At 47.5% G+C, this 23,267-nt stretch overlaps 1 protein-coding gene across 5 annotated transcripts in view; it reads right to left on the reverse strand.

Annotated features, from left to right (window-relative positions):
• Positions 1-554: 554 nt before the first annotated feature.
• Positions 555-23,267, reverse strand: part of C2CD3 (C2 domain containing 3 centriole elongation regulator) — a 125,949-nt gene continuing 103,236 nt past the window's right edge. For 3 of the 5 annotated variants that reach the window (XM_082343130.1, XM_082343127.1, XM_082343126.1), the window contains exons 31-33: positions 20,526-21,447; positions 16,278-16,389; positions 555-1,344 (exon numbers count right to left, since the gene is read on the reverse strand). In XM_082343130.1, coding sequence (XP_082199256.1) covers positions 1,204-1,344; positions 16,278-16,389; positions 20,526-21,447 — 1,175 coding nt within the window. In that variant the 3' untranslated portion in view covers positions 555-1,203. The other 2 variants (XM_082343128.1, XM_082343129.1) reach the window with 2 other exon arrangements.

The raw sequence follows: 23,267 nt of genomic DNA on the forward strand, positions 1-23,267 counted from the left end.
ATGAACAGAGGCAAGTCACTTAACTTCGTTGAGCTTCAGTTTAACTATAAGACGGGAATCATAAGATGTGGGTTATAGAGTTGTTCTGAGGACTGATATGACCTGTGCTTGGGGGTGGAAAGCAGGGCCCTCCACGTAGTTCCCTCCCAACCTTCCCTCCCAGCCACTCTGCACATTTCTGCCCCCTTCTAGTGCTCCCCACAGGCCCTTTCTATGGTAGCTGCTTGAATGTTCGGAGTGTGACAGTCTAAGCCAGAGCTATGTACTCATCCCAGAGAGATGGGGCATTCTGAGCGGGCCTGTGCCATGAGCCCCATTACTGTGCTGATAGATTTGAGGTACCAGCATAGGAAATACTAGGTGTCACCCTAATCTGGATCAACCTAATCTTTGGAGGAGTCAGAAGTCTCATGGTGACTGTGGACCCCCCCGTTCCAGATGAGCTTCTCCAAGGGATTGTATGGTCGCAAAGCTTTCTCTCTGGCTGTTAGAGCACAAGCAAATTTCTGACACTGCAGTCCAGTGGCCAACCCGGGAAACACTTGTGCACAGAATACAAATACCAATATGATTTTATTCAAACACAGGCAGGAACAATGACCTTCAGAGCTGGGTAAAAACAATAAGTTAAAAGCATGGTTAGAGTTTCAGACAATCAGATAAAAAGTTTGAAGGAGGTAATTTCCCCCTCCTCTCCTACTGATTATTTCAACACAGCATAAAAATAATTTTATCTGTAAAATACCCTTATTCCCAAGCAAATGAACTGGAGGTCGGCCCTAGGATTTCCCTGGCTATGCACGATGCACAAAATCTCCACCCACCCTCCCCAACCCTTAAGGCAAAAGGGCCTATCATATTCAGGCAGAGGGTAGGCTCGTGTCAGCAGGAGGCTCTGGTCAAGGACACTGGGAGGAGTTTCCCAGCCGAAAGATGCCCCCTTGGGTCCCTTGGTCAAAAGACGGGTGGGCCACTTGGGCACTGGAATCCACCATTTCTAGCCTTTGCCTCACCAGCGGAGGAGGAAGCTGAAGTCCTGGCAGGTGGACACTGGGCTGGTCTGTGATGCTCCTCTAGTCTGGGCTGACTGGTGTCCAGGGACAAGGCTGGTGGTGGTTTCAGGGCTTTCATAGCCCTGAGGCAAGCCAGACAAAGCTGAGGGTGAGTGGGTGGGTGGTCCTTCCCTCAGTCTCTTGGGCTGCATTAGTCTTTCTGGGAGTATCGGGAAGAAAATATCCGTGCAATCCTGCGAGTTTCTTCCTCAGACAGGCTGGGAGGCAGCGAGTTAGGTCTGGGACGACAAGGCCTTTGGGACAGGGCTCCCCTGGCGGTCTCGCTCTTGCCCTGGAGAGGAAGAGGTCAGCTAGGTTAGCACTGCGCACATGGCACTGCCTAAAGATGACTTTGACTCTTCTCGTCTTTTGGTCCTTTGGCTAATACTGGTATAGAGCTGACTGATTTACAAAGCACTTTACATACCTGAGTGTGTTTAACCCTCACCTCGACCCCACAGGTTAGTACATGGTTCCCATGTCATGGATGAGGAAACTACAGTTCAGGTGAAATAAACTCAAGGTCCCACAGCTCGGAGTAGCAGACCTAAGGTGTAAACCCCTGTTCAGACTCCTTCTGTGCCTCTGGAGGAGGAGGGGCAGTCTCCTCCAGGACATCCCTTCTCTTGCTGCGTGTGTCTAGACAAGTCATTTGTCCTCGAAGTGTGACTGTCCCGCGTGTGACCCTGCCAGGGAGAAGATGCTGGTGAATAATACACTCTCCGTATGGCCCTGGGGAGTTCCTGGAGCTGCCAGGTGACATGAAGCACATACCCACAGCCCTGCTACCAAACATGTCCCTGTCTTGGGCTGACTGGGTATCACGAATTTCCCCTTTAAGGTGCGTGCATTTGGGTTATGACATCGTGGTCCTCTGGACTCCTCTATGACTCACCCATTTGCTCCTCCAACCCTTTTGTTTGCTTGTTTCTGTGCTTACTCTGTGCCAGGTTCCTGCCCTGAAGGAGCTCAAAGGATACAGGAAAGCCACCCCAGGCAGGTGGCTGACAAGCAAGGCCCCAGGGAGGAGAGGGAGGCCTGGTAGAGGAAGAGGCAGTGCTGAAAGGACATGGGACTTGCCCCGACAGGCAAGCTTGGCTGACTCCACAGCGTGCAGCCTGTCCCCAAATACTGAAGGCACACGCACCACTCCCTAGGCACCAAGAATCAGCTTGGTGGAGACCCTAGAGATTGAGACTACTTCCCTGCCCCTTAGTAATTCTGCTAATGGGAAACTGAGGCCCATTGCTTGTGGGAGTGGAGTTGCTTGTGGGATCAGTAATATTCAGTAATTCCTTCTTTCCTTCACTTCTTTAACCTTCTTACGGCCTACTGTGAGGGGGAGATAGAGGTGAACAGTTCTCGATCTCCATAGCTCAGAGTTAAGCTGGGGAGACAGAGAGAGCTATTCAAAGAATTAGAATAGCAGCCAGGAAGTGATAGGGGGAATGGAAGTCAGGCAACCTTGAGGGCCCCTGCCAATCTGGAATTCTAAATGCCGAGGGAGTGCATACAGCCTGACAAGCTGTCAGCACTGACAGCCCACAGGCAGGTTCTCTTTGCGGAGAACCAAGAGCAAAGTGGAGCTGGAGGCTGGACACGCCCAGCAGAGGTGAGCACACACAGCTCCCCATCTTCCAGGCAGGCCTAGGCTAAAAGGGGAGAAAGGAAACCCACCCTGTGCTGGTGTTTGTAGTTCTTCCTTTCAAAACATGGGAGGCACCTGCAACCCATAATGCCTCAGGCTGGGGAGGCCAGCCACCCAGCCACTGCCTGAGGCCCTCTCCCTCCAGACTGGATGCTCCTGCAGGGCATGGCCTGACCCTGATGCCTGTGACTCCTACTGAGACAGGTCCAAGATGGGAGCTTGGTAGCTGATAGACCAGTGAATGGGTCAAGCCACGGTGACCAGAGGCTTAAATTAATTGGGGAGGAGACTGCCTCTTGTAGCAAATATCTCATTCAGTCATTCTTTCATTCATTCCAGAACCAGTGATTGCTCAAGCTAGAGGGGAGACGAATGCTGACCTACCCAGCAATCACAAAGAGGACGCTTAGAGCCCGGGAGCACAGAGAAAGAGCAATTCATGACAGCTGGGAAGGACAGGGCAGCTTCACGCAGAGGTGGGATCTGAGACGCACAGGGTTTCAGCAGAGCTGTGTGTGGGGTGAGGTCACTGCACTGGAGGGGCAGCATGAGGACGGGCCTGCACCTGCTAGCTGGGCTGACATCTGTGAACCAGCCACAGCCAGCCTCCCAGTACCCACACCTGGGCCCAGCAACCTGGGGGGCCTTATCTGCATGGCCCAGGCCCAGGGACAGGACGGGGTTTGGCTCTGTGTACTGGGCAGGGCAGAGCTGTGGAAGGTCAGCAGCATGTGGCTTTTGTTGACCTCAAAAGGGTCTAAAAAACATCTTGACTAGTAGTAAAGTCTCTTTCTTCGTCAGGGTTGCTATCCCGAGACGTACAGCCTTGGCGGGGCTGGGCAGAGGTGTAGCTGCCCACAGCAGGGACACCTCTCCATGTACCCACCACTCCTCTACTGAGGGGCTGCAGGGGCCTTGGAGTCTGGACAGTGGGTGTCACACGTGGGGTGAAGTCCCTGGAAGGGTACTTTCAAGAAGATGGACTTGAAACAACATGAAGGTGGAATCTGGACAAAGAATATGAGAGAGGATGCTCCAGGTGGAGACTTAGCTTGAGCAAAGGTGCGGAGAAGGAATTTATTTGCTGGGAAAGCCAGGGGGATGGGACTGGCTGACTGCAGGTATGGAGAGCAGAAGACAAACCCAGAGAGGGAGGCGCTCAAGTTCCTGAATGTCTGGGGAGGAACTGACCATAGCCCCCTTGGACTTTCCAGTGATCTGGGGGCGTGGGGCTGACCACTGTCCTGGGGTGAAGGACAGAACAGGCTTTACTGTGGTCTGGGTGTTAAGCCTGGCAGTACATGAGGGGCTCTGATTGTCCCATTAAATCCATCCAGCTCTCCCATTAACTTCTCCCACTTCCAAATATGGGGACCTGCTCTTTTCTGGGCACCTGGACACCCAGGCTTCTCGGCCTATTGTTTGAGACAGACGTCTCAAAGGAGCCTTCAATGTCAAAGGTAGAACTCCACCAGGGAGAAAATAAAGCATCAGGGGAGGAGTAAGGAGCAGTGGTGGCAGGAAAATATGGGGCTTCCAGGGGTTCCTCAAACCAAGAGGCTAACCCTGGTGGGGGAGTTGGTTCTAGTCCTGGCTCTACCACTTCTTAGCCAAGTGGCTTTGGGCAAGTCACTTCCTCTCTGGGCCTTGGTTTCCTCATCTGAAAACAGATCAGGATGAGCAGATAATACAAGAGGAGGTGCCCTGTAACCCAGGGACTTTTCCCGGCCCGTGGCTCCCTCTTTGGCCAGCTCCCTGTGATAGCATCTTCTCCAAACGCTCTCTCAGGAGGCTCCAGCCCTCTTCTTGGCCTTGAAATGTGAGCTGATTCAAGCCACTGTGTTCTGGGTTCCCTCCATCCAGTCCCCAGATGGATATCCCTACATAGGGCACATGTTTCCAGGAGGGTGGCAGGTGCAGGTACCCCCATTTACCCCTGCTTCTGGGTGTCCCTGGGACTTTCTCAGAGGGGAGGCAGTGGGGTGGAGTGGAAGGAACACTGGTCTGTGGCCCAGCCCAACTGCCCCACTTGCTTGAGGCCAAGACACTTTGTCTCTCTGGGTCTCAGTATCTTCATTACCAAGTGGAGCTGAGAACTTGTTTGCCTCCTTGCCCCAGGTCTACCGTGAAGCTGAAATACAATTCAGATGTGACCAAGGCTCTGGCCAGATACAAAAGCACAGGGGCTAAATAAGCTGGAGACACCAGCTGCGGAGAGCAAAATGAAGCCCTGCTGTTCTGAGACCTCACTTCAGCTGGAGTAGAAGTGGGGTACAGCACCCCCAAAGGCATGCCCAGGGCTAGGCCAGGACTGGCCATGCTCTCCCCCTACCATTGCCCCCCACCCAATGAACCCCTGGGCCAGGCATCAGGACTGAAGTTTTTTTTTTCCAGAGCAGATCCCTTACATGACATAAACACTGCCTCAGGGGCTGGAAGCAAAACTTTCCAAAGAGCTGAAAACAGAAAGTAAACAGCCGGCTGGCTCTGGCTGGCTAGGATAGGGCTGCCAGCAGACTGCTGCTTCAGAGGTGAGTGAGGCTCGGTAGAGCCACCTGCCTTGTTCAACTTTCGCCTCCTTGGCTGCTGCCTTCCCCTGTGGTGGCTCCCAGAGTCCTCTCCAAAGGCTGGGACTAGGACTTCCTTGTGCTAAAGAGAGTAGCAAACTCAGCAGCTGCAACTAGGAGCAAGGGGGAAGCGAGGATAAGACACGCAGACCAGAGGCCCAGCCTTGGGAGGCAAATCCTAAATCTGACCACCTAGCCCAGCCGCAGTGTGGCTGGGCTCCACGCTCTGAGCTCACCCTCCATTCCTGCCTTAGAGTTCTGGTCATGCGGTTCTCACTACCTACACGCTGCCTCTGTTCCTCCCCACCCCCCGATGCCTCCCTTTCCTTCCTCCGAGAAGCCTTCCCTGACAACCGGCCTATTCCGCAGGGCCTGGGTCACCCCCTCAGCCCGGGCCTCAGTCTCCCAATCTACACCGTGGAGACGCCAGACTAGATCAAGGCTCTTCAACCTTCTGAACCCACTCCCTGCCAGTGAGAGGGAAGGGTTAAAGTGACACTCTTGGAACTCCTGGCTCCTCCCAGACTCTGGCCTCAGCGCTCAGGCAACTTGAGCCTAGCACCTGCCCAGCAGACCCGTAGGCCCTTTCCCTCGCGGTGCCGGCCAAACTGCATCTGGGCCAAGGTGGGCACCAGCCAATTCTGGCTGCTTCCCCTGACTTCTGTACACCCTTGGCCAGAGAGCTCATCTCCTCCTCAGAGCTTTGTGTGGCCTTAATCAGAAGCTCTTTGACCTTTGGGACTCCTCCTGGGGCTCTGCGGAGGGCTAGGGACTTGGTAGCTAAAAGATGTGAGGTAATAGGTCAGGGCTTCTTGCCCCAAGATGGGCAGCTCAGCCATCAGGCCTGGACCACAGGCTGAGAAGAGGACACCAGGCTCAGGAACTTCTCTTGGACTCCAACCATCTGGTCTGGTGATTTTGTGGAGGACTGGGTTCCTCTACCAAGACTGTGTTTCTCTTAGATGGCTCTGGGCTTGGGGAAGGGAAACCAAGGGACAGAAGAATTCTTTGGGCTCCTCAGAGAAAAGCAGCAGCCTCAGGACTCAAAGGCAGGCAGGCCACGGACTTCTGAGGCTAGGGCTCTACCATCCTTAGGTGGGGGCAGTGGGTCATCCTGGGCCTCTAACTCAGGGTCTGAACTGAGCACACAATCAACTGCTAGGGCCCTGAGCAATGCTCTCCATCCTTCTGGGGCTGCCCTGTGGGGTCTAACTTCCTGGCTCCCTGCGGCTCCCTGCGCCTGGTGCTAAGCTTTTGATGATGTCCCTATCCCTTAGCATTTTTTTCCTACTAGTCCCCCCAGAGTGTAACAGCACAAGAGGGGAAGTTGTCTCAATAATAATGATGATAAAAATAATAGTTAACATTCATATAGTTCCTACTATGTCATGTGCTAAAAACTGCTCTAAGCACTTAACATCTTACTCAGTTAACCCTACACAAGCTCTAGGAGGGAGGTACTGTTTCACACATTTTTCAGATAAAGGAACTGAAGCACAGAAAAGGTAGGTAACTTGCACCAGGTTACACAGCCCGAAAGTGGCAAAACTGAGCTCTGAACTTAGGCTGTCTGGATTCAGAGGCCATGTGCCTAACTGCTATACAAAACTGCCTGGTAGGAGAGAAGAGGGACGTATAGCCACAAATTAAGTCCGTGTTGCCTCCTCAGACGGCCAGCAGCAGAGCCAGGGCAAGAAACCAGGTTTGGGCTTCCCTGGTGGTGCAGTGGTTAAGAATCCGCCTGCCAATGCAGGGGACACAGGTTCGAGCCCTGGTCCGGGAAGATCCCACATGCCGCCGAGCAACTAAGCCCGTGCGCCACAACTACTGAGCCTGCGTGCCACAACTACTGAAGCCCGTGCGCTTAGAGCCCGTGCTCTGCAATGAGAGAAGCCACTGCAATGAGAAGCCCACGCACCGCAACGAGAGTGGTCCCCGCTCGCCGCAACTAGAGAAAGCCCGCGCGCAGCAACGAAGACCCAACGCAGCCATAAATAAATTAAAAAAAAAAAAAAAAAAGAAACCAGGTTTGCTGACTCAGCTCCCCAGCTTCCTGGAGTGCCTCGATCCCGATGATGTCTGAAACACTGTGGTCTGGCCAAGTGGAGGTGAGAACTCTAAGGTGGGGGGGTTGGACAACTCAAGGCTTTCAAGGGGACACTCGTGCCTGGCCTTGTTGCCGACCTCCTGCCTCCTACACGCACGCCTCATGAACAGTAGCATCTGGCCCCAGGCCTGTGGTTAGTCCAGGAGCTCAGATGACAGGTGGATTCTTGCTCTTTACTTCTGATTCCTATCCTGACTGCTTTGGTCCAGGCTGATCTCTCCCCAGCTCTGACCTCCTCTCTAGCACATACTGTTTGTACTTCCCAGTTACCAGATTCTGTTGATTCTCTGAGAGGTTTCTTTTCTCCAAATCCACAGCCTTCAAAGCCGTTCCTTCATCTTTGCTGAATTCTACTCATGCCACCCTACATGGCTCTGTCTTCCTTTCCCTGTACGCATTCTCTTTGTTTTGTTTTACTTAAGTACTAATATAGGCTAATGTCATTTGAGAAAGTTAGTGAGTGGTTTGGTGGCCAGTGCCTCTCAAGGAACTGTGACCTCCCTGAAGAGCGTCCATGGCACCACGTCTAGCACTTTAAGCACGACGGACGCTTGGTGGAGTTGGTGGAACTTACATATAAAGCTTAGTCCCCTGGGGAACTGTGAGCTTTGGCGGGGGAAGGGACCACAGCTCCTTCTCTGTCTACTTCTGCACCTAGCTCAGGACTATGGCTTTGTAACTTGCTGAAAGATGTACATTTCAAGTTTGAGGCCCAAACTACTTTCCTACTCTTTGGTCTGCCTGTCCTCAGACCCACCTCGGGCTCTCCTAGTCATCGATGGTAAGTTACTGGAGGGTTCTGAGTGGAGAAGTCACATGATTTATTCGATGATTTACTTAACATCTTAAAAACTTAACAGGATACTGTATGGGGAATGGGGGCAAGGGTAGAAGCAGAAAGGCAAGTTAGGAGGCTCCTGCAACAATCTAGGCGAGAGATAATGACAGTTTAGACCAGGTAATGGTGGGAGTGGTGAGCAGTGGATGGAACTGAATTTAGAGGTAGAGCTGCCAGAATTTCCTGGTGGATTGGAAATCAAGGCATCAGAGAGGATTCCAAGGGTTTTGGTAGGAACAACTAAACTAGAAGGATAGAATATCTATTAACTGAGATGGGGAAGACCAAGGAACAGATCTGAGGAATAAAATCTGGAGTTGAGTTTGGATATATTGAGTAGGCAGCTGGACATACGAGCCTAGAGTTAGAGGAGAGGTCTGGGCTAAGATAATCATTATGAGTCTTCGGCATATAGAGGGGATTTAAAGCCTTGAGATCACACAGGATCATCTAGAAAGTAAGTGTAAATAGAGAAGTCTAAAGACCACACACTGGTCACCCCTATTAACAAGTAGGGGAAATGAAGGAGAACCAGCAAAGGAGGCTGAGCAGGAGCTGCCAACAAGGGAAGAGGAGAACCAAGAAGCACTGATGCCTTAGAAACAAGTGAAGAAAATGTTTAAAGACGAGAGATCAACTGTGTCACATGCCATGGAGAGATCAAAGAAACGGGGCACTCAGATTTAATAACTGGTTTAGGAATATGGAGGGTTTTTTTGGATTTTGACAACCTTGAAGAGTCCCTCCCTCCTCCGGTGGTAGAGTGGGGTAAGAGTCGGATTACAGTGGCCAATCACACTGGCTGCAGTATGGAGACGCATGGTGGTGGGAAAGTGTGGCTGTGAGTAAGAGTAGTTAGAAACAGCTATGGGGGAGACGACTGGGGCTAGATACTGAAATGGTGAGAAGTGAGTGGATTCAAAGATATTTAGGGGACAGAATTCACAGGCCTTGGTGATGGTGGGTTGTGGGGGATAAAGGCGTAGGAGGAGGGGAAGACGACACACATGCTCTGGCAGGAGTAACTACATGACCGTGGTCGTGTTTACTGAGATAAGGAATGCCGGCGGTAGAGGGGGTGTGCAAAGGAAGATGACAAGCTCAAGCTTTGGATGTGCTGAATTGTTTGTAACATCAAGTAAAAGACTTCTAGGATGTAGCTGGATCCACGTGTGTCTGCAGCATGGCAGAGAAGTCTGGACTGAAGATAAGGATTTGAGAGTCATCAAACTGTAATAATAACTGAAATAATTGAAGTGGTTGAAATTTTCCCAAAGAAGCATCTACAAGAGCAGAAGACTTAAGTCTGGGGAAAACAACATGTACATTAGTGCTGTCTCATCCTCTACCTCCCCTTTTAGAGAAGTTGATAAAACTAGTTTGCCCCTGGAAGCTAAGCAAACAGAATCAGAAGTAACTATAAATAAAATCAGGGAGCTGTCCCATTGAAGAGTTACTTTATCACAAAGAGGAAAGAGAAAGCAGAGGCAGCAGAACCTGACTGATTCATAAGGAATTTCAAATGTGCCACTGGCTGGCTGTTCGATGGTCTTGCTAGACCCGCCATCCTCCTCCCTCCTTTGCTTCTTGAAGAGGTGACAACCAGAAGATGAAACAGTCATGAGGAAGGGGGGCTGAGAGCTGGCCTCTATTCCCTCTCTGTGTGACACCTGGTGCTCTTCAGTGCAACCATGCTTTGAGGCCTGATAACCCCATCTGACAGATGACACAGACTCAGAAAAATCAGAAGACTTGACGAAGGTCACACAGAGAACTGTATCCACCATACCGTGGGGAAAAGAGGGGAAAACGCCTGTTTCACAAATGCTAGAAATAGAGACTGTCTGGGAGGTTCCTGGGTTCAGGTGCATTTTTTCAGTGTGGTTGAAGGATTAGGCCTTCCCTTAGATCTTGTGGTGAAGCCAGGTGAGCTAAGTATAGCTGTCCCAGGACACTGGTTGAGAAGAGTCAGCCTCTCAAAATGCTCCTCTTCAGCCTTCAGAGCCTTAGGAAGAGGCAAAATAGATGGAATCCTCAAGTTGGGGGTACAGGACAAGGCTCCTACCCTCCCCTGCCCACCTCTCACTTTGAGCTGTTGACTGTGCCTGAAACATAACCAAAAATAGAAGACAGAAGAGAAAACAGGGACTTCCCTGCCAGTCCAGTAGTTAGGACTCTGTGCTTCCAATGCCGGGGGCATGGGTTCGATCCCTGGTCGGGCAACTAGGATATCGAATGCCAAATGGCATGGCCAAAATAAATAAATAAATAAATGGACATAAGAGAAAATAGAAGCTTCCATCAAATGGGAAACTATCACCAAATCTAATCCTATCTGCTTTAGCACCCATCTTCTCTGTCTGCCTGTATGCTTGTATGCTACAGGGTGAGTTTTCTTTTTCTTCTCAACAGGCTAATATCTCCACATGTGCTCTGGATCCAGGGACTAGTCTTTCTATTCTCTCCCTCTCTTGCATCTTCCCCTTCTTCTTTTCTCTACTGGTCACTGCACTGCCGTACAGAAAAAGCTGAAGCCTTTCCCATATAAAAAAAACAAAACAAAAAACCAAAAAATCTTACCTTATCTCAGATGCTACCCCACCCGCTATCCTATACTTCTGATCCATATTCACAGCCAAATCTATGGAAGGACTTGGTGTCTCCATTTTGTCACCATTCAATCATTCTTAAAATTTAAATTACATACGATTTTGTGATTTCATGATGTAATATACCAAAGAATACTAACATATTTAAATTATGAAGCATGATAAAAATGAACATCAATAAACCCACAACCCAACCTAAGAACTAAAACATTGTTAATACTGTTGAATAGACCTATGTGCTCTTCCTCCCCCATCCTATTCCCTGCCTCTGCAACTATGAACATTGTAGTCAAACTCTTGAAAACCAAAGAAAAAAATCTTAAAAGTAGCCAAAGAACAAAGGTCACATAACATTCGGGGCAAGAGCAATAAGAATGATAGCTGCTTCTCATCAGCAACAATGGAGGTCAGTAGAATGTGGAGTGATAGTTCTAAAATGCTAAAACAGGTAATACCCTGGCGGTCCAGTAGTTAGGATGCGGAGCTTTCATTGCTGAGGGCCAGGTTTCAATCCCTAATCAGGGAACTAAGATCCCACAAGCTGCGTGGCGCGCCCAAAATTCAAAATAAATGAATGAATGAATAGATAAAATGCTAAAACAAACACAATTCAAGTTAGAATTCTATATCCAGTGAAAAAACATCTTTGAAAAATGAAGGCAAAATACATTTCAGCCAATTGAAGCTGAGAGCATCAGTTCCCAGTAGGTCTGCACTACATGAAATTCTAAAGGAAGTTCTTCATGCTGAAGGGAAATGGTAATAAACTGAGACCAGGGTGTGAAGAAGGAATGAAGCCAAGAGCATAAGTTGCAGAAAACATGCTGCTACAAACACATCAAGTAGTGAGAAAGGCTCATCACCAGTGAGGACGATGAACACCCTGATGTTTCCTGGATCGTGGGACTTTCAATGCTGAAAATGAGACAGCTCTGGGTGAACTGTGATGACTGGCTACCCTAACTAGGACCCAGAATAAGGTCCTAAGGAGGGAGGTGTTCCTGAGAGCAGCAGACAAACAATGGAGTTTTGCTGTGGGCAAGAAAGAAAAAAGGCTACAAAGTGTATGAGACTTTATCTTCTCAAAACTAGACTTGCCCTTTAACTGAAGTAAACATTATTACATCCCTCTCCCACCCTTTGTATCTTATGTTTAATAGATCAAAGATAATAAGTCCCCCCAGAAGCTGGCACATCAAGAAGGCAGAAACACAAAAGCAGGAACAGCACAAAAGCAGGAACAGCAGTTCCGTTTGGCAGTTGAGAGCTGACAGCTTGGACACAGTGACTCACAGACCTCCCTTCCTACAAGGCACATCTCACTCACATTTCACCCACTTGGCTGGGAGGGGAAGAGGGAAAGGAAACTAACAGTGTCTGCTTTTTTCCTCTAGGGTAATTCTTGTCGTCCTCTTATTAGGTAAGAATTCTATTAGCCTGATGTTACTTTAAAAAAAAACCAAGACTCAGAAAGGTCAAGTCACTTGCCCAAGATCACTTAGCCACGTAGCAGATTCAGTATTTCATGTCATAGATGTCTTGTTCAAAAGCTTGTGCTTGGTGCTGGACACAGCCCTGCTACCCTAGCATAAGTGCTGCCGTGAATACATGGGGCATGCAAGGGAAGATGCAGAGCAGGAGACGAACTGGTGACCTGAACCAGAGGAGAAATAAGGCCACGGAAATGCAGAGCTTCTGGTGGGGACTGGCACCTCCCCTCCTCTAGGACAGGAATACAAATTTGATAAAAACTGAGACGTGTGGGAATTCAGACTTATCAATGTGCCAAAGAAATGAGGTGTCCTCAAAATGGTGCTGGGGAAGCTGAGGGAGAAGTCGGGAAGGAAACCAGTAAAAGAACTAGACATCTTATGGCTTCTCTTTAGAACTATACCCCTAGGCTCCCAGCATACTTCTGGACTGACCCCATCTGTCATCAAAGTAGGCTCTGGAAGAACATAAAAAAATGTTTAAACGTTAACTGCAAAATGAAACCTATATAAAGAAGGCAAATTAGCTAGAAAAATATACCGTAAGCCAAGTGTCATGATTTTAAAGTGGTGCAACGGAAAGCACAGAGTTTGGAGTCATACTGGTTGGGAGACCCTGGGTAGGTGACAACCTGCTTAACCTTTATGTGTCTCAGTTTCTACAGAATAGAAACTATAATACCTTGTAAGTCTGTATGGGAAGTTCTGTATGGGAACCTCAGTTTTCTAGTCTATTAAATGGGGATAACAATAGTACCCCTCTTATTGGGTTCTTGGGAGAATTAAATCAGTTTACACATGGAAAATGCTTAGAATAATGTCTAGTGCACGGTAAGCGTTACATAGGGGTTGGCTACTATAATTAACAAATAAGCTAATACATTTTGCTCATAGCATGTATTATTCTCTGAAATTGTTTTTTTCAAAGCTCCACAATCCACCTCCTAGAGTAATGAAAATAAAAACAAAAATAAACAAATGGGACCTAATTAAACTTAAAAGCTTTTGCACAGCAAAGGAAACCATAAACAAAACGAAAAGACAACCCACAGAATGGGAGAAAATATTTGCAAATGAAGCGACCCACAAGGGATTAATCTCCAAAATATACAAACAGCTCATGCAGCTCAACATCTAAAAAAACAACCCAATCAAAAAAAGGGCAGAAGATCTAAATAGACATTTCTCCAAAGAACACATACAGATGGCCAACAAGCACATGAAAAGATGCTCAACATGGCTAATTATTAGAGAAATGCAAATCAAAACCACAATGAGGTATCAACCTTATAGCGGTCAGGATGGCCATCATCAAAAAGTCTACAAACAACAAATGCTGGCGAGGGTGTAGAGAAAAGGGGACACTCCTACACTGCTGGTGGGAATGTAAATTGGTATAACCACTATGGAGAACAGTATGGAGGCTCCTTAAAAAACTAAAAATAGAACTACCATATGATCCAGTAATCCCACTCCTGGATATATATATATGTGTGTGTGTGTGTGTATGTAAGTAGTGCTGCAATGAACATTGGGTTGCATGTATCCTTTTGGATTATGGTTTTCTCTGGAGATATATATCAATGTATAGTGCAACTGTAACTAGTGCTGCAATATATATATATTACAGCACTACTTACAATAGCCAAGACATGGAAGCAACCTAAATGTCTATCAACAGAGGAACGGATAAAGAAGATGTGGTACATATATACAATGGAATATTACTCAACCATAAAAAAGAGTGAAATAATGCCATTTGCAGCAACATGATAGATAGATAGAGATTATCATACTAAGTGAAGTAACTCACACAAAGACAAATATCATATGATTTCACTTACATGTGGAATCTAAAAAAACCAATACAAATGAAGTTATTTATAAAACAGAATCAGATTCACAGGCTTCAAAAACAAATTTATGGTTCCCAGAGGGGAAAAGTGGGAGGGGGAGGGGTAAATTAGGAATTTGGGATTAACGTACACACACTACTATACATAAAATGGATAATCGGGACTTCCCTGGTGGTCCAGTGGCTAAGACTCTGTGCTCCCAATGCAGGGGGCCCAGATTCAATTCCTGGTCAGGGAACTAGATCCCACATGCCACAACTAAGAGTTCACATGCCGCAACTAAAGATCTCACATGCCGCAACTAAAGATCCCGCATGCCTCAACTAAAAGATCCTGCACGCAGCAATGAAGATCCTGTGTGCTGAAACTAAGACCTGGCACAGCCAAATAAATAAATAAATATTTTTAAAAACCCCGAAAACCAAAAATGGATAATCCATAAGGACCTACTGTATAGCACAGGGAACTCTACTCAATATTCTATAATAACCTACATGGGAAAAGAATCTGAAAAAATATGGATATGTGTATATGTATTACTGACTCAGTTTGCTGTACACCTGAAACTAACATTTTAAATCAACAATACTTCAATATAGGGACTTCCCTGGTGGCGCAGTGGTTTAGACTCTGCCTGACAATGCACAAGACACGGGTTCAATCCCTGGTCCGGGAAGATCCCACATGCCACGGGGTAACTAAGCCCGCATGCCTGGAGCCCGTGCTTCGCGACAAGAGAAGCCACCGTGATGAGAAGCCCGCGCACCACAACGAATAGCCCCCACTTGCCGCAACTAGAGAAAGTCCGCACACAGCAACCAAGACCCAACGCAGCCAATAAATAAATAAATAAATAAATAAATAAAAATACATTAAAAAAAACCCCAACAATAATTCAATATAAAATAAAAATTAAATAAAAAGAAAAAAAGTCTTCATTGGACTGTTGGTGAGATGAGATGAGCCTAACCACTGCAACTGTACAACCAATAGAAATTTACTCCAAGATTTCATTTACTCTTATAAACTGCGTGCCCAAGTAATAAAAAAGGGAATTAAAAATAAAATAAAATAAAAGCTCCATGAGGCAGGGGCTTTGTGTCTCCTCCTCCATATAGCACAGTAGTTAGAAACACAGATTTTGAAACCAGACTACTTGGGTTCCAATTCTGGTTCTACCACTTAACTACCTGTGTGAGGCAAGTTACTTAATCTCTTTGTGCCTCGGTTTTCTCATCTTAAAATAGGGATAAAAGTATGTACTTCATCAGGTTGCTGAATTAAAGGAGTTAACCTAAAGTGCTTCAAACAGTGCTGGGTACCTGGCAAGCACCACCATGATCATCGTTTTCAGCTTAAACACTGCTTCCTCAGGGAAAGCCTGTTCTTTCTCAGAGCATCTAGGACTCATCACAATTTGTAAATATTTTTTGTTTACTGTTTGTACTCCGTTAAGACAGGGAATTTGCCTTATTTACTACTGCATGCTCAGCACCTAGCACAATGCCTGATACAGCACAGGTACTCGGTAAATATATGCTGAATGATTAGAGAAGCAGATATTATTTCCATGCCACCTGTGAGAAAGGTCTGGTGCTGTGTCAAGGCAGAAGAGGGCACAGCTAGGATTTGCACCAAGGTTCCAACCACCTAACTCAGCTGCATGACGAATAGTTATGAGGTATTCTGTAAACAACAAATAGGTCTAACACTCTGTTACTCTCTTCATCCAGACCTTACTCATCTGCCACGGTCTCCCGAGGTGGCATCTCCTGTTTGAAGCTTCCTCCATTCAAACCCATCTTTGCTTAGTTGGAGCTCCCACAGCACTCAGTATGCGCTTCTTAGCTGAGTCCTGTTTTTACACTTCTGTGCTATTTCTTCTACCTCAGCTGATGACGCCCTTGCTCTTAACACATTTGCTCTGCCTCACTTTTCCCGAGCTCCTCCCACTGCTGGGCCCACAGGATATGCTCAGCACAAGCTTGGAGAGTGACCACTGCTGCTGCCTTTCCAGGAGCATGGCCGGGGCCACTCTGCATTCTGTATGCTTTCATGAAAGAGATGACGACTCTATAGGAAACAGGAGGTCGGCCAGGTGTCCTCTTACCTGATCTGCTGTGGCTGGTGGTGGCAAAGCTGTAGAGAGAGAGAGCATCCGCAGGGAGGCCTCCAACTGCTGGGGAGGTAAAAAGAAGTTGGGCACCACAATGGGCTCTGGGCTATAAAGGTAGTTAAGGGACACAAATACCTAGAAATCTTCCCCAGACCAGCATCTCCTCTGACCTCTACCACCCCTTTGTTTCCTTCCAATTTATTCCTGCCCATGAATCCTTTGCTCAAGTGGTTCCCTCTGCCTGGAAGGCCCTGCAACTCCTAACAAACTGGTCTATACTTTATGGGTCACTTCAGATCCTGCGTCCTCCTGGAAGCCTCCTCTAAGTCTCAGCCACAGTGACCCCTCCTTTCCTAGTCTAGAGCCCAGTCTGAAACACAGGCTAATGCTTATTTGGTCTGATATGATTCTCAATTTGTTTCCCTCAATATTCCCTAAGCTTCTCAAAGGCAGAGGTGGTGTATTTCCTTCAGTCACCTCACTACTTCCCTAGAGCCCCATGAGGCTGGCAGGTAGCAAGCACTGGATGATACTTGCCGAGGACCTGCTGGCCAAAACCTGACAGACAGGGTAGGGGTGGGAAGGTGGCTCCAGGGCAGCATCTTAGGCTGGAAGGTGCTGCCTGGCATTGAAGGAGGGCCTGTCCTCCTGGGTGTTCTGTGCTCACATCCCGAAACGAGGGCTCTGCATAAGTAGGCACAGCTGATCCACCACCTGGACGTGAGCCCTAGAAGTCGGGCGCTGTATCTTGCACTTCTCCATATCCTCTGGAGGTACCCAGTACTGTGTTGAGAACACAGTGTTCCACAAATTTGTTCAGTCAAAGCAATGATTCAGTTTGGGAGGGGAAGGAGGGGACTGTTTTGATGGTCTATTTGTTTCTGTTCAATAAGCTAAGTATGGTTCTGATGCAAATTGGTCTATCACTGTTCTTCCATGCTAGACTTTGAACTCGAGGAGGGCAAAGATGAGCTCTTTTTCATACTATATTCCTGTCACCTAGCATAGTACCTGAGACACAATAAATGTTCAATAAATATCTACTGAACGAATGAAATGCATCATTTCCTGCTTTGGCTCAAGTACCTGATTTTTCTACAGAGAGGTGGGGACGGAGTTGGAGATCCTGGAGGGAAAGAGCCCTTTGACCTCAGCCTTCCTCAGAGACCCCGGTGAGGTAAAAGGCCTATTTGCTGTTGCCGCTCTGACTGCTGAGGACTCTCAGCCTGACAGTCAGCTTGGCTGTGAGGTGCCCAGGGTGTGCTGAAACACCAAACTCCCCTGCTCAGCCCAGCACCACCTGTCTTTCTAAGGGTCCTGCTCCAACAGTAACCTCTGTCACTTAGATGGTACCTTCACAAAAGTTCACACTTTGTGCTTGTTCCTTCACCTGTAAGATGGATATAATAATTGTACCTTTTGAGAATTAAATGACATTATATATACAAAGTGCTTAGAATGGTGCCTGACACATAGCATGTACTCAGTAAATGTCAGCCCTTCCTGTCTCCCCAGTTGAGGGGGAAAAGTCACCACTGGTTCCCTCACACCTACTGAAATCTACTTTCCATCCCCACCTCTGCACTGTCCTCCTAATGCTAAAGCCAGCGAATACATGTCAGTCCACATTGTGCTGGACGTCTTAAGCATCAGGGTGCTGACCACCACTCCCCGAAACCCTGCTGCTCCCATCTCTCTCACTGGCTCTCCTCCACCTCCTCTGTGGGCGCGTCTGCTCCCCTCGCCCTCACGTACTGGTGATCCTCAGGGCTCTGTCTTGTGTGGCTCTCCCTTTCTCTGTCTCCTTGCTGTTCTTGTCTGTTTCCAGAGATATCTACCTTCATAGCTGATCTCATCCTGAACTCCAGGCCTGCATTTCCTCCTGGATGTCTCACAGGCACATGTGCAAAACAGCAATCTGCCTCTTCCCTCCAAACTGTCTCTCTTTATGTGCTATTTCTTACCTAGTAAATGACCTAACTTGTGACAGAAATCTCTCAGTCATACTTTCTGTTTTCCTCTTTCTCATCCCCTGCCCCTATCTAATCCTCTCAGATCCCTCCTCCTTTTCCTCATCATAAAGCAGTCTATGCTTTAGGTCAGACTTTCTTCATCTTTCATTATTACTGCAAGTTTCCTACCTGGTCTCCTTGCTTCTGGTCTCTCCTGACCTAATCCACCCTCTACAAGGCACTGGGAGAATTTTCTAATATGTAAATATGACCAATCATATGCTTGCTTAACATTTACTGAACACTATTTACGTACCAGGCACTATGCTAGGTAGTTTACATTGTTAATTTAATTTTCACAACAACCCCACAAGAAAACTACTGTTATTACTTATTTATTTAAAGATAAGGAAACTGAAGTTTAATCTGCTAACAAGACAGAGTCCAAGTACCTTAGCCAGATATAAAAGGCCCCTTAAGATCCAGCCCAGCTTCACCCCTCACCACCCCTCTTATCCGGGGGCTCTAACCACAGTGACTTCTGCCCACAGGCCAGGCTCCTTCAAGTGGCTACACCTCTGCGCACACAGTTCGCTGTGACTACAACGTTCTTGTCCCTGCCTACAGAATGGCTATTCATCTTTGAGGTCCAGCTCTACTGGCTCTCTTTCTGGGGTACCTCCAAACAGAGTTATGGCAGCTTCCTCCTCTTGTTCCCTAGCATTTTGTCCATGCCTTAGAACAACAAAGGCTATTTATCACTGCCTATTTACTGTTACTGTCATTACCTGTCTCCTACCTCATAATGGGAACTTCTCGAGGTAAGGGCTGATTCAAATCTCTATCCTCATTACACAGCACCGGGCCTGGCAATACTCACTTTTTGAAAGAAATGAGCAGTTGGGAAGGCCCGAATCAAAGCAGTGCCCTTAGGACCTGGCACATGTGACTGCTCCTCCACTGACCATAAATTCTGAGCACAACTAAATCGACTGTAGAGGCAGAAACATCAGAAGCCAGGAAGAACGAGGCCAGGAAAGAACACCGAGGCACTCTGCTTTCAGTGCTCAGCCTCCAGCCATTTCACGCTTTAAGCCTCTCCTGAGCCCATACCCCCTACGCTCAGGTTTCTCTCTGCCTTGCATCAAGAATCACATCTGTGTGGTATGTACAAATGTTCCCACTCATTTGAGTTTCTCAAGAATCCTGTGAAACTGATAGCTCATTTCAATCTATATTTACTGATCCTTTCTGTGTGTCATGTCTGGGGACATGGAGAAAGACAAGGTCCTTGACCTACCTGCGAGTGTACAGTCTGGTGGGTAAGGGATTACTACCTCCATCTTATAGGTGAAGAAATTGAGGCTCAGAAAGGTTAAACTATATGCTTGACGTTACACAAGTAGTAAGAGCTGGGTCCAAATGGTCAAAGTCAGGCCCCCTGATTTCTAGTGGAGAAAGAACTGCAAAGCACTACAAAGGCAGCCTGCTTCACCCACCAGCCCTGCAATAACCCCTGCTTATTGTTGGGATATCAGGTGAGCTGATATGATCAGCTGGTTAGGCTACAGATGTGAGGGCTACTGATGGTCCCAAGTGGTTTCCTTTCCCCATAACATGCCCATCTGCATTTCAAAGGAGGAAGAGGGGGAATGTCAGATGCCCCTCTCCCCATCAACACTGCCATCCTGGGGGGGGGCTTGGGTAAGACCATTTCAACAGTGCCCACTTTCCCCTCCCCTTGGCCCCATCACTTGCCTTTAAAAAAAATTAATTAGGCAAGTCACTAAAACTCTAAGTCTCCATTTCGTTACATGCAAAATAGAAATGATACCAACTTTAAAGACTTGTGTGACCGAATGCAAAATGTACGTAAAGTGCCTGGCACATGGTAAATGCTCAATCCGTGGTAGGACTCTTCTTTCTCTACACCCTCCCCTGGAATTGCAGCTGAGATTAATGGTCTCATTCCTTAGATGCAGAACCTTGCCTTCAGGTGTAAAATACCCAGAGATTAATCAGATAAATCAGGCTAGGATAGGCTAATGAATGTACTACCAACATCTAAACCCAGTTCAAAGCATTATGCTTCAGAGGCCTGATGATAATGGTAGAATCGTAGCACCTGATCAGTACAGGTAAGTCTTCAGCAGGAAGGGGCTCCCCACGCCCCTGAGTGCATTCTATGAGGGGGGCCACTGCTCACGCTCATGCGGCTGGCCTAAGCACCAGCACCCAAAATGCCTAGAGATGGCTTAAGGGGCTACCTGGGGGAAACACCAAAGGATACAGGAGGATGCTCTGCTTCGTGGACACCTCTGACCCAGATGTCTCCTGCTTGTGCCTGATGTCAGGGCAGTTGATGGGTGGCTGCTTATGGTTTTCCCTTCTGCTCTGGGAGGCTGGGTGTAGAGGGAGCTTCTCAGAGCTATCAGCAGAGTCACTTAGCTCATCGGAGACCACTTCCTTCTCAGCCTGGGCCTCTGGCTTGGGCTCCTGGTCCTGGTCTGCCTTTGGTGAGTGCCACCCAACACAGGTTTTGCTCTGTTGGGCTCCTGAGAGTGTCACATGGGAGCTGAGCTGAGGGCCTGCTGAGGCAGGCTCTCCAACCCTGGCCTTACAGGCCACACCCTCACAAGGAACAATACTGTGGCTAGGAGAGCCCTGCCTATGCAAGTGGGGGTTAACAGTCCTTTCTGGGCTGGACAGAAAGTTACTTCTGACCTTGAGCTCCTCTCTGGGGAAAGGCTCTGAAGGACAAGAGGGGCCTTCCCTCTGCCCCTCATCAGGCTGAGGGCTGATGATCTCACTTGCATCTGACATGAAACTGGACCAAGGGCTAGTTTTGTCTGTCACGGTGGTGATCTCATTGAGGGTCCTGGGCTCAATGATGTCTTCTTCATAGTCCTCATCACTGTAGGCCGGGCCTGCCTTGGTGTCCTCACTGCTCTGCATTCTTGTGATGGGTACCGTGTGCCCCAGGGCCTCATGAAGCATTCCTCTTCCACTTGAAGTCTCTTCAAGAGTAGAGGGAAGTGGGGAGTTTCTGCCCTCATCTGGAGCTCTTGCCAATGGCAGGTCTGGAGTTGTGCTTCGTTCTTCCATGGCTACTGTGTCCTGAGCATCTGGGAGGGTGGTGACTTCTCTGCTTCTACTCCTCGCTTGGTGAGAACGCAAAGATCCTTGAGAGTTCCGGGTGATAGTCTGCAGATCTAAACAGTAACAGATATCACTCTTACTACAAGGTAGGGCCACAGACCACTCAACTTTCCCACATTAGCTTCTAGTTTCAGATGTAGTCTTGCAATCAGACCTTTGAACAAACCTTAAAGATAATAGTTAATTTGCCCCCAAGAGTCAGTGAAACTATATTCAAGGCAGTACAATTTCTAGCATTTTATTCTAATATCAGAGGACCAAAATCTAATCCATTTATAGCTGTGGTTACGTCTGTGGAAACACTTTCAGAGACTATCTGCTCATGCTCAGGAATTCTTGGGAGCTGGGAGTCCTGGTGGGAATGTTCATGCTTCCATTTACTTCAGTAATTACCTATATTAAAAACCAAAATGAGAATCCACTTATTTACCTATTTGATGATAGTTATTAGAACTATTTTATTTGGAAAATAAAAGCAAAGAAATACCCATCACCCAAATGATAAGGCTGTGGAGATTTGTGAAGAAAATGGAGGCAACATCGTGTGCTGGAAAGAGCACAGGCTTTGTAGCCAGTCAGTCTTGGGTTCAAATCTCTACTGTCACTTGTCAATTTTGTGGTTACGAGCAAACTATCCTGAGTCTGTTTATCTTTAAAATGTGATAAAACACCACCTTTTTCACAGCGTTATGGTGAAAAATATATGAGATAAATGGGCATACATTGTGTAGCACATATATAGGCATTCAGTAACTCCTTTCAAAAGTCATCCTCTCCTTGTGAAAATCAGTTCTCCTTCTGTCATCCCCTTGCTTAGAACTCCCCCTTTTCTTCCAGGATAAAGATTAAACTCCTAAGCTTGCCTTCAAGGCCCTTCGGCTTCAAGCCTTTGATTCTCCTCACTCTCCTCTTTTAATATGACCTTTAAAGGGATTCTCCTTATCCACTCTCACCTCCACCCCAAACAAGCCTCCCTCTGTTTTGCTCTTATGCTTTCTTTCTGGGGGGCAGCTTCTTTGGTTGACTACAGCATGCATGCTTGATGAAATGCCTGTCTTGTCCACCACTGTATCCTGCCAGAACTAGTGACACAATAATGCCTGGCACAGCTGGTGCTCAATAAACAGTTGACTGATTATTTCCAAGCAAGTGGAAGTCAAACACAGAGTACACTTCTGTGGTCCTGGCTACCAACAGGTTAGGTATCTGGGAGAAGAGGGTAGGAAGGTTTGTGCCTAATATCAACCATGGTGGCTTTTTTTCCCTTTAAAGAGAAAAAACTGAACTTATTCATCCCTGTGTAGAATCTACACATTCTGCTTGAGAAAAATGATCCCGGGAATTCCCTGGCAGTCCAGTGGTTAGGACTCCGTGCTTTCACTGCTAAGGGCCCGGGTTCAATCCCTGGTCAGGAAGCTACGATAGCGGTGTGGCCAAGAAAAAAAAAAAAAGCTCCCTCAATGATATCAATACAGTCAAAGTGAGAACCACCAGTTAAGGGGGCTTTTCAAAGGGTAGACTATGGACCACCTACACCTAGAATCATCTGGGGTGCTTGATAAAAATGCAGTCTTCTGGCCTCTGAGAATTAAAATCTGAAATATGTTTGTAGTTGAGTTTTTCCGAAAATAGAGTGGCACGAGTTCACGAACTGCCACTGAAGAACTCATCTAATCCATTCCCCTCTTTTTCTGGTTGGGGAAACTGAAGCTCAAGAAGAGAAAGGGTATGCTCAGAGTCAAACAGTAAGTCTGTGCCACAAACCCACCAAGGATTCAACTCGGGTCCCCTGCCTCTCAGTCCCATGTTCTTTCCATTGCACACGTTCCAATGCCACGCTACTACGTCTCTCCTTTCAAAAGGAAGACAGTAA

This window comes from Balaenoptera borealis, assembly GCF_965194805.1.
Source record: "Balaenoptera borealis genome assembly, chromosome: 11".
In the NCBI taxonomy this organism is placed as follows: domain Eukaryota; kingdom Metazoa; phylum Chordata; class Mammalia; order Artiodactyla; family Balaenopteridae; genus Balaenoptera; species Balaenoptera borealis.